This window comes from Heliangelus exortis, chromosome 4 (genome assembly GCF_036169615.1).
Source record: "Heliangelus exortis chromosome 4, bHelExo1.hap1, whole genome shotgun sequence".
Lineage (NCBI taxonomy): Eukaryota > Metazoa > Chordata > Aves > Apodiformes > Trochilidae > Heliangelus > Heliangelus exortis.
The window spans coordinates 35503715-35515752 of NC_092425.1; the positions used below are offsets into that span (position 1 = coordinate 35503715).

At 39.7% G+C, this 12038-nt stretch overlaps 1 protein-coding gene across 4 annotated transcripts in view; it reads left to right on the top strand.

The window, feature by feature from the left end:
* Positions 1-10398, top strand: part of PPARGC1A (PPARG coactivator 1 alpha) — a 363077-nt gene extending 352679 nt beyond the window's left edge. For all 4 annotated transcript variants that reach the window (XM_071743829.1, XM_071743831.1, XM_071743830.1 and 1 more), the window contains 3 exons: positions 3024-3145; positions 3500-3651; positions 6514-10398. In XM_071743829.1, the coding sequence (XP_071599930.1) occupies positions 3024-3145; positions 3500-3651; positions 6514-6617 (378 nt within the window). In that variant the 3' untranslated portion in view covers positions 6618-10398. The remainder of the gene's footprint in view (positions 1-3023; positions 3146-3499; positions 3652-6513) is intronic.
* The last annotated feature ends 1640 nt before the right edge of the window (positions 10399-12038 follow it).

Genomic DNA, 12038 nt, shown 5'->3' on the forward strand with positions numbered 1-12038 from the left:
AGTGCCATGATGGTATAAAATACTGAAGAACACAGGATTTATACCATCATGGCACTTAAAAAAGATTCTTAGGCACATCTCCTCATGTGTGCACACTAGAGGACATATGGTGCATTTCAGCTTTAAAGTTGAATTTCCTTTATTTTGCACATTTAACTTATTCCCTTAATGATAGTTTAACTGGGGGGTTTTCGTGGTTTTTTTTTTTTAATTGTACAGTTTGGTTTTATTACAGTTGTCTTAAAGGGGTGTTAGAGATATAAAGGTTATTAGAGGTATGGAAGAAGGAAAAATTACACAGGCATGCAGACAGGCTTATGGAAGAGCATGTGATAGTTATTTCCATCACGCTGTAATATAACAATCTCGATGTCAGTGAGTGAAACATTATGTTTTTTCAGTCGAGATGTATTATCTCAGCTAAAGTATATTAGACAGTCTGCTATGTTATGTTCTGCTCCATCTGGTCAGTCATTTAGGTTCAATAGCAAGTATCAATGGAATTGTTTCTTATCAAGTGTTTCAGTGCGGTAAAATCCTTGATTTGGTAAAACAGTCTGAAAAAGTAATTACGGTGCATATGCAGATTTTCCTGGTTTTGAAGTTTATGGCACCCAACCATACTGAAAGTAAGCAGAATTAGAATGAGGAAAATGGAAGAAATGCAGATTTTTGTTGCTTGCACTCTGTAGTCCCCAGTTCTCAGAAGTCCCACCCAAACTCGTGTCAGGAGGGTCAGAGTATTGGCCTCAAATGCAGTAGAGACAGATAAAGAGCAGCAGCTGTCTGTAAATTACTCGTGTTCCCAATATTTATGGGCACCCATGAGCATACTTGTCCTTCTTTTTAGCCATGCTATCTTCTCCAAACTGCACTGCTGTGGCAGAGAACAAGGGCAGCTTTTTGGATGGAGCACTTTGGAAGGCATCACATTTAAAACTGAAAGTGCCTTTCTCAGCAGGGTTCTGCAGGACTACCAAGTTCCTTTACATAATCAAGAGGCAGTCGTTTCAAGCATCTAAATAAGATATGTACCTGATTCCACTGAATAAGGAGAACATTCGGAGATTTTGCTAGCATGGAGCAGCAATGGTTTCTGCTGGGCTGGCAAGGGTCCTGGCTATAAAGGACCCAGGTAGTTCCAGTGGTGACCTCTTGATCCATACTTTGGTGGGCAGGTCTTTAGAGTAGGAGTGTTTGATTCTTGGATCTCTGTTTCATAGAGCTTTAAACTCTACTTTCATTTCTCAGGAGCTAAGATTAACTGGATCTGAGCCCCTGAGATTTGTGAGGCCAGGAAAAGAGTCAGCAAAAACAGGCAATTGAGTGTGCTAGTGAGGAGTATCTGTTGGGAGGCAGATACATAGTTTCTGTGTTCTGCTGCAGGAGTTGTTTATTTATTTTGCATTAAACAGTTCCTGGGAGCAGAGTGCTCTCCTGGGAGCAGGAAGCCAAGATTTCAGGTCCCCATAACTATGAATTCTGATCATCCCTTTATCTCAATGAGAGCTCAAACAACTAAAGAAGAGGCATCAGGATAATTTCTTTCTCTACATATGCTTTGGTCTTATCTCAATCCTATTATCTGTGGTCTGAGAATGACTACTGCCTTATGCCTCTGTGGGGGCTCATGGAAAAGATAGGTTTTGTGCTATATCGGAATTGTAACACTATAAACTACCTGTCTCTTCAGTCTAGGATGTTTCTGAGCAGGAATACAAGTCTATATTTAGGTCCCTGGAGCCTTTGCATTGCACAGTTGAGGTGCCATTAGCCTTTAGGCACCTCCAGGTTACACTAGTCACGAATTCTCAGCAGTCAGTGTAGCTCCTCCGGCATTCGGCACCTAAATTCTGCACAAGTCTCAGGTGCCAAAGCTGATGGTTTGAACTGACATTGCTCCCCTGACTGACAGATTTACACCAGCTGAGAATGTGGTGGTGGTGGTGGTGGTTCAATTTCTGGGACAAATGTGCAGTTGTGTAAGGGATGAGCAGTGGGGCCAGTAGTGCCAGGCAATCTGAGGCACGAAGGCTGAGCACCCAAGCCATGTGTAGCTGGTTCTTCTTTGCCCTAATTACCTTAAGGTCAGTGTTTTGAAGGTATCTTTTTGCCTTTTGCTTGCAGCTCACTGTACCCTCAGCTGTACCCTCAGAAAAGTGTTTATCCAAAAATTCATGAAGTGACTCTCACAGGGTTTCCTAGTCCTTCTGCCATTCTGCTGAGCATTTCCACTCAGGAAGGGAAGAAATGACAACGACTCGATTGTTTTGCAAGTTATCTTTGAGGCTTTGCTCCAAGTGTCTGGGGAACAGGCAAATAACACCATAGCCTGAAAAATCAGGGATTTCAGTGAGGTTTGGAGGTTTTTTTGGTTGGTTGGTTGGTTGGTTGGTTTTTTCAAACAGGACAAAAGGTAGTGGTGACCACAGGTATTGAGTAATCTGAGTTTATAATTTTATGTTTGTCTTACACTGTTCCATGCCTATGGCACATTTATGCTATTACTGTGTTACTTTATATGACTCCACAACTAGGACGGGTTTTGCCTGGTATTGTAAGAGAAAGGGAAGAGAAAGGGAGCTCCTGGCTGTGAAGAGTTGACAGTGTTGGAGGGGACATGGTAGAAAGAGTAGAAGGGAAGAAGGCAAAGTGGCATACAATGGGTGTCACAGAGCAATGACAGCAAGCAGTGAAACCTCCCAGGAGCACACCATCCCACCAATGTAGTGTCCTTTAAGTGCCTGAGATGCTTTCCAGGAGAGAAGCAATTCCCTTAGGAGCAAGATGCAGTAGGTTTTCCACAAGAGACTATTATAATTATACATCCTCTGCACATCCATGTGTGTCTTTTGATTAGTGATTCCTTTCTTGCAGGCCTAATTCTAAGTTTTATCAAAACACAAATTTCTAACATTTAAAAAAATGTATATATGCATGTGTCTGCATGCATATATGTATAGCTTCGTCTCTATTAACACATTTGATAAAAATATGCCTTCCCTGTTGCTGTTCCTCAACAGGAAGAACGTCGTGTGATTTATCTGGGTAAAATCAGACCTGACACAACCCGAACAGAATTGAGGGACCGGTTTGAAGTTTTTGGTGAAATTGAGGAGTGCACAGTAAAGTTGCAGGATGATGGGTAAGACCTTCTGAGATTACTTCTTGTTTTGGAGTTGACATATGTAAAAAATTATGTCAGTAAGCTAACTGGCACGTGAGTTACCAATGTAAGTGCTGTGACAGATGACATGCTGAGTTCTAAACCTTATTTATTTTCTTTGATCCTTCTTTATTAATCTTGCTAGTTGAGATTTTCTGTCCCAGAAATAAGTATTTAGCTGCATGACAGGACAATCATACTGATAAATGGATGCACTACTTCTGGCATTTCCACTGCTGCGTCTCCTGCAAGTTCTTGCTTTCAGGAAGGGGTTACACTAGTGTGTGTTAATTCTTTTCATCTTTTGTTCACAACTGTGTTTTCCAATTGCAGAGACAGCTATGGTTTCATCACCTACCGCTACACTTGTGACGCCTTTGCTGCTCTGGAAAATGGATACACTTTACGCAGGTCAAACGAGCCTGACTTTGAGCTGTACTTCTGTGGACGCAAGCAGCTTTGCAAGTCTAACTATGCAGACCTAGGTAGGTATTTTCCCTTATGGGAACTGAGGTACATAAATGGAATGTTGTAACTCAGGAGAAATTAGGATTTGCCTTGCTCTTGTTTGCTGCTTAGATTATTTAAGTGATCTGAGGGGTTAAAGGAAGTGCTTTGCACTTGCTGAAAGAAGTTTAGAAGTCTAATAATCAGAGCTCTAATCCGAGCTGGCTTCTTTCAGATATTTCAGACTGTGAAAATTCTTTTAAAGCTGATTTCCATCATTATAAAAAAAAATGCCCAATAGTCAATAATATGTTTCTGTATTGAAATGATAACACCACAGAAACCTCCTGCACACTGTACTCTTCATTGCTGTGCTATGGCTGCTTAGTTTCCACACCTGATTTATTTATAGAAACAAAATGGATGCCTTACCCCAGAAACTTAGTTACAATTCTTACTTTGCCATGAGTTGAGCTGTAGATGTCTATAACCTGCCAGGCAGACTCCTTAAACACAATTCACAGTTTCTCAGGTTTGAAAGTTAGAAGGATTTATGACCAAATCAGACCTTTAGTATAGCAAAGGCCATGGATCTCAACTGGTGGTTCTTAAATTGTGCATAAGCATTTATGTACAGAGGTTTCTCCTTGCAGGGACTTCCAGTCATGAGGTAGGAGGCTCCAGCCCATGGAGAGCTTAGCAAATCTCTCAGTATTTGCTGTCCCACTTCTGTGGGGCAGTATGCATCAGTCTCCAGAACCCAGGGTGCTGTGTAAACTCAAGTCCCATGTGTGCATACTGGCTGCAATAACACATCTGTGTCTGTCCTAGTCCTGTCTGGGCAAAAATGTATGGTTCTGTCATATGGCACTCTGTGTGACACTTCCCCTGGACAGGATGTTTAGAGATGTTCAAAGTCTTGCAGCAGGAGGACACATATTAAATATATGCATAAAGAGATGATGGAATCTACCAAAATGTCCTCTGGAATAGTATAATGTGTTATAAACTCACAACTTATTTAATTACCTTTTAAAATTTAAAGCATTCATTAAATGTTAAGCCTTTCCTAATATCTATATAAATAGACTAAAGGTATGGGAGATCCTCTTTTCTGTATAACATAGCAAGGAATATTTTGCTGTTGAATCTATATTAATCAGATACTGTGTTTTTTGTATGAATAAATGACCAGTCATTAAAATCTCTCATAACCCTGTAACACGGTGCTAATGAAATCTTGCATGTGCTGCCCTTGGCTTTTTACAATGCAGGAAGTGAATACAGATATATTTTTCCTAACCAATTGATGTCTTTTCAGAATAAATGATAAAGATGATACACATTGTTCACAATGAATATGCTATAATTCACTTCAGTGGCTAAACAGATAATGTAAAGCTAAGAAAAGGCAATTGCCTGCTGAAGAGATATAGGGTTGATGTTGAAAATATAAAAGGTAACAAAGCATTTGTGGAAATGTAGGCTGATAAAAACAGTAAAAACAGATTGAAGTCTTGACTCAATTTGACTTATCTTTAGCAGTGGAAGCCAGGGTTGTCTATCTCAGAAAATCTGGGCCTTAAAATAAGTTGTCTGAAGGAAACCTTCTTGAACATTATTCATCACTGGGAGTATTCCCTGGCAGGTCTCTCCAATCTGAGTGGGATTCCCAAAGTATCTTTGTCCTGCTGACAGCTTGAGCTTCTGTACTTCACACTGCCTTCCCTGTATTTTGCAGAGTATCTGATAGAGCTACATAAGAAAATGGCAGGATGAACTTTAAAATTCATGAGCTAGTACAAGGACAGACAGAATTAATCAGCCTTGGGTTGAGTACAGAAGAAAGAAAATACTTGAAAATAGTAGTCAGAAGTTTAACACCTCTCCTCTGTGAGAAGATATTGTCTTAACAGAACTTGTAATGAACATTTAATGCACAGTGTGTCTTACAGTGGTAGATGGGGAGCTCTGATTAATTCAACATAGGAAATGGCAAGAAAAGGGCACTGTCATAAAGGAGCTGTGACATAGGATCATAAAGGAGCTGTGACATAGGAACTGGGGAGAGTCAGCGTTAAGCAGGGATGACTCCTAAAGGAAATTCAGTGCTTGCAGACACATCAGTAATTGCCGTCCTGGAGCTGCATGGCCACATGTACAGTGCCTGCTCTGGGCTAGGAACAGAGCAACTAGCAAAGCTGGAGCAGGTTTTGCAGGACACAGGAGCTGCACCATTATTGCTGCTGTGACTTACCATGCGTGCTGAGGAGCCCACCTGAGATTGCTTGTACAGCCCTGCCCTGAATTGCTCACATTCTAAAGAAGTAAACCCCACCAAAATCAGAGTGGAAGCAAAAACAGAGATTCAGAAAGATATAGTGACTTGTAGAAGACCCTGAGGCAGGGCAGCAGTGTTTCCTGCATGCTGCCTATGGGCTCTCCTGGCTTTCTGCAGAGCCATGCCCCAGTTACCTCTCTCAGGAAAAGTAAGTCTGGGATATTGCATGTTGCAGAACAGCAGTCGTAAACCAGCGGTGGAGTTTGGGATAAAGCATCTGTCAGAATTATTTGGACTGCACTGTGACCTAAATTTAACAGTGTGTCAGTGCTCAGTCCATGGAGAAACTGCTTTGACTTTACCTGCCCTGTATGCACATGCAATATATGTTTCTCCCCCACTGGTGATGATGTGTACTACTTTTGTTAAGTCTTGCTTCTTACCAGAAAGCTCTGTTCATACCTAAAGCTTCTCTGATGACCATTTTCTGTGCTTTTATCATTCCATAAAGTTGTGATTTTAAGTGGGTTGTGTCTGCAGTGCCTTGTTATACAGAGAAAACACAAGTACTCACTAGTGGTTCTTGCCTCTTACCAAAACTGAATCCTTTGGTTTTCAGATACAAACTCAGATGATTTTGATCCTGCTTCCACTAAAAGCAAGTATGACTCCATGGATTTTGATAGTTTACTTAAAGAGGCACAGCGGAGCCTGCGTAGGTAACATGCATCACACCTGAGGATAACGGAGGGATGGCGAATACCTCACGGACATCACGTCCTTCAATAACGGACAATTAAGAAGTCATACTTAGGAATTTCTCCTACTTTACACTCTCTCTTCGAAACCATGGTTTACATGAACACAGCTGCTCGACGAGCTGAGAGGCAGGATGGCTGTGCCATAAGCACACACACGTGTCCATGGGTGTCAGCTTTGTTTGCTCGGGGGATCGGTGGCGGGGGAGCCGGGGGCGTTCCTTGCGAGTTCGATGCAAACCACAAGACGTGGCAGCAGTTCCACAGAGATACACCTACAACAATGAACTGCAAAATCTGTACATATTGCATTTTAACAAAAAAAACCAGAACAAAAAACAAACCAACCAACCAACCAACCAACCCCAAATTTGAGGACTATGGCTGCTGATGTCTGGGAATCAGACACTGCATTATTTATTTTATTTTTTAAATGAAGCTTCTCCCTACACGGTGATACTAATGACAATCCAGAAAAAACCACAGGTCCCAGAAGCCTACAGTCTGGTTTAGCTTCGTTTTAATATTTTTCTTTTCTTTGGGTTATTTCTTGTTTTGTTCAGGGGGGTTTTTGTGGGTTTCTTTTTGCAGAAGAGAAAATGAAAGGCTCAAGCTTCCCTAGCATTTTGAAGTTTCATCTTTTAATTCTGACACCCATGTAAATGTCTACAACGTTGATCTTCCACAGCAAAATTTTCAAAGCCTTGTTAATGGTCAAATGTGCAGCTTGTTCAGCGATTTATTCTAATGAGCGGACGTGGTGTTACATTATTAATGAGAGTTGGATGTAACTATCTGGGTGTGTGCACAGATAGTTTATTTGCTACATTCTCTAAAGTAGTTGAGTATTTACAAATGTTAAATGGAGTATTTTTATTTATGTACATACTGTATGACGATGTTCTTTTTTGTTACAGCTATGCACTGTAAATGCAGCTTTCTTTTCAAAAACTGCTGACTTTTTCTTAATCAAAAATACTCAAATGTAATTATATGAGGTGAAACAATTATTGTACACTAACATATGTAGAAAGCTGAACTTACGCTTATATATATTTGATTGTAAAAAAAAAAAAAGAGAAAAGCGTGTGGGTGAGGGTGTGCGTGTGTATACGTGTGCGCGCGTGTGTCTGAGTGCAAAAGTACTTTACACACATTCATCCCTTCTTTGGTGAGCTTATATGTAGGAATTTTGTCAAGAATTATCCTAGCCCAAAAGGTATTAACCACTTCTGCAGTATTTTTCCACATGTTTCTCATTGCTTGGTTTTCTTTTGCAGTTTTATACACTGAATTTGTTAGGGGAATGAAATTTTCTCATCTAAATTTTTCTAGGATATATCATAATTTTATGTAAAGTCTCTCAAATGGATAATCATTAAGAAATGTTTTTATTTTATGTATCAACAGTAGTTTTGGAACTAGAGGTCAAAAATCTTTTTAAAATGCTATTTTGTTTTAATTTTTGTGATTTTAATTTGATAAAAATATGCTGAGGTACTAAGTACAGTATGATTTTTACAGTAATTCTGTGTCTAAACACTGTTCTTGAAGCCAGTAATCTTTTCATTGGCAGAGTTTAATGATGGTATTTATCTATATTTTTTACAGTTATACATCCTGTATAAATACCAATCCTTCATTCCTTTGTTTACTAAAGAGACATAGTTATCAGTTACAATTATCGTATTTATTATAAATTATGAGATGACTAAAATAATAAAAAGGCCAGTGGAAATTTTATACCTAGGATGCATGACAGTTGTCAGTTTGGAGTAAGTGCTTCGTTTGGAAATTCAGCTTTTGCAGAAGCGGTGGGTTGGTTTTTTTTTTTCTTTTTTTTTTTTACTATGCACTAGCATGGCCTCAGATGTGCCCATGACATTGTGGCTGATGACATTGCTTCTGCTAAATTAAATAGAAACTTCAGGAAAGAAAAAATCACAAGAGTAAACTACTGCTATTCTGAGCATCAGAATTTCATCTGAACTCGGAGTCTCTGGACTGAATCAGCAAAGTTTGGAATTTGCTTGCGAATGTATAGATTTGGTATTCTATTACTGTTTGGCATTCATGACTCCTCTTAAAGGTATGGCACACCTAACTATTTAATCTCCTTTCCCACTCCCAATCTTAGAAAACTGATTCCACCCCCATGCCAGTGCAGTTGATTTTCATGGCTGCATTCATTTTATCACCAGCATATTGTGTTCTGAGAGATTCCACTGTCTGTCCTGTTGGATGCTTGCTTGATTTTTCGGCTTCTTATTTCTCAGTAGATAGATAGCAATAAAAAGAAAAAAATTAAAAAAAAAAAAAAAAAGAAAAAAAAAAGAAAATAACTTTTTCAGAGGTTCTGTGTTACAACTGTAACATTCTTTAATCTGCATAATTCTTGTTGTTGCTCTGTAGGTTAAAAATGCAGGTATTTTAACTTTGTGTGAATGCCAAACTAAAAGTTTACAATTTTTCTTTCTGGATTTTGAGTATCTTCTGTTGTAAAGAAAAATATTAAAAGCAATAAATTATTTTTAAGAAATCAATATTTAGTATATCATATTATGTGTTGAAGGACCAGATGCATTACCTATTTTGCCATTAAATTTCTGTGATTAAATTTTAAATATATTCTCTTTTGCCCTAGATTGCTGACATGAATAAATTGGTGTGGGGCTTGAGGGGGATATTTATTTTTCACCAAGCAGGCATAATGACATGAGTCAATTTTTTTTTTTTCACTGGCCTGGCAAACATTCTCATCTTGAAGATGGCTTTCCTCTGTGGATTTACAAATTACATACGAAATTAATAGAGCTAGGATTGCTGAATAAAGCTATTTGTATCCTTTGTAAACACTGTAGTAGGTAACCCATCAAAATATAAACTTGGTGTTTCCTTTTCTTTTTTTCTCCCCCAAGAACATTTCAAATTAGCACATGTACCACATTGTCACCGGAGGCAAATTGCAGCATAGCTCTGTGTGTCTTTTAGATGAAGATTGTACTGTTGCTTTCATACTGTGGTAAGTACCACATCTACAATACAGGTAACAGAACTGGTACTTAGAAAGTATGGCCTTTCCTAGAGCTATAGAAAAGTAATATTCCTACAGAATGTAAAATGATCTAAATCCAAACAGAGGGAGCCTAAAATTGGAGAAAAATACCTGTGGTAAGCTACTCTGAAAAGCAGTTGGGCTGCCATCACCAAGAGCAGCACTGACAGGAAAGTTTGTGCCTCTGGAATATAGTACTTGGGTCAGTTGAAAAAAAAAAAACAAAACCAAACCAAACCACAACAACCACACTTTCTTCTCATCCCTTTAGATGTAAACTTACAGTAGGTAATGATTATGTGTCCTTTTTGATGGCTGTAATGAGAACTTCAATCACTGTAGTATAAGATCTGATCTATAAATGACCTAGAGTAGCCATGTAATATAATGTGATGATTCTAAATTTGTACCTCTGTGACAGACATTTTCAATAATGTGAACCACTGACCTGATGGAGCTACTGTAAGATTTGTACAGTAGATGAACATGTGAAGCTATTGGTTGGACTATGCTGAACAGGGAAAGCGAGACATTAGTTAAGCCCAAACTGGGCTATTTTCCACCTGCCAATTTTACATGTACTTTTGTGGTTTAATTCATTGTATGAAAATTCCTGTGATTTTTTTTTTTCAATGTGCAGTACACATCAGCCTCACTGAGCAAATAAAGGGAAACGAATGTTTCAAATCCATTTCTGTTTCTCTTTTTTATCACAAGTGGCAGGGTTTCCCTTCCCCAACTGGTCATGGACTGGGTTTTCAGTAACTCTGTGTAAAGGTTGTAACTGATTTCAGATTGTAGTCCAGATCACACTTGCACTACTGCACTACTACTACTACTACTACTACTACTACTACTACTACTACTACTACTGCAGGGGACAGAACCATTAACATACTTAGGAGCTATCTACCTTTCTGTCTTGAGTGCCCAGGGATGTTGAAGGGCTTTCCTTGTAGGAAAACTTTCCAAAAATGTTCAGTGGAGTTTTAAAGAGTTGCTGGCTCAAGTGAGGAGGGGTAGGAAGGTTTTCCTACATGCTTGGATACAAGCTGTGCAGGTAGTAGGGACTCAAAGTCCAGAATGGTTGGCATCTTCCATCCTGAGATGGTAAATACCTGTAGTAGGACAAAGCACCATCAGAAGAGCTCTTCACCAGCCCCTCTGCCTCAGGAGACAGGCTAGGAGGATCAGGCAGGTAGGTGGCTGGACAAGCATGGGTTTTCTGAAGCCTTCCTGGATGGTACAGGGTGCATCATGGTGGGCTTCCACACCAGCATTGCCACTGGGCAAGCAACAGTGTTTTGTCCCTATCTAGACAAGGGACTGGCAAAAGGTATTCACAGCCCTCTCCTTTACATGCGTGTAAAAAGTGGAAGGAATTGCTTGTCTTCAGTTTGCCCAGGGTTTGTTCACTGGTGTCCAATGTACTGCTTTGAGTCTTTCTAATTGAGTCATTTTATGCACAATACAGCATGGCTGAGCCTGCTCATCCTGATGTGTGCCTCAGAAGGTCCCCTGAGCAGGGCAGGGCAGGCTACACAGCTCGTTGTGGTCTTTAGGTAGAGAGGGCTCCTGATTTCACTTGAAAAGAATTCCCTTTCTCAAACCACCAGCCTTCACCTCGTCTCTCTTCCTAACGTTATTTTACACTCTATAATGATTTTTTTTTACTTGCAAAAATGTTTAGCTTTTGCATTTTTACCATTTACTAAACCAAACTGTTGTGCTGGGTGCTTGTAATGGTGGTAGAGCAAAGTTCTTTGCTGTGTGGGATTTGTGGTGTTGACTCACTGCTCCTGATTGAATCGATGCTCAAAACATAGTGGGCCAAATCTGTCCCTGATGTACTTCATTAGTGTTGCTGCTGTTCCACAAGGCCTGAATTAAGCCCAATATTTCTCCAGTTACTAGGCTTTTTAATTTGATTTGTTTATTCATTTCACATTTTTGCATAGCACTTTGATGCTTGCAGAAAAGCACTCTAATAGATTTCCAGTAAAACGCTGCTTTTTTTTGCCTCCCGTCCCCTCATTTTATGCTATTAAGGTTTATTGCATGAAATCAGGATCTCACTTATTAAGAAATCATCCTTCCATTGCCTGTTCTCCTGGGCTACCCTTTCCTCCCATGGTGAATGCTGCAAGCTGAGCACCTGAAATCAGATTCAGGCGCCTCAGTGAGTGGCCTGATTTTGGGAAATGCTGAGCATCTCACAGCTCCCATTGGCTTCAATTAGACCTGCCGGCTCTCAGCACTTTTAAAATCAAGCCACATATTTAGAGCCCCAATTCAGCACAGCATTTACATTTGTGCTTAAGTCTGTCCTGA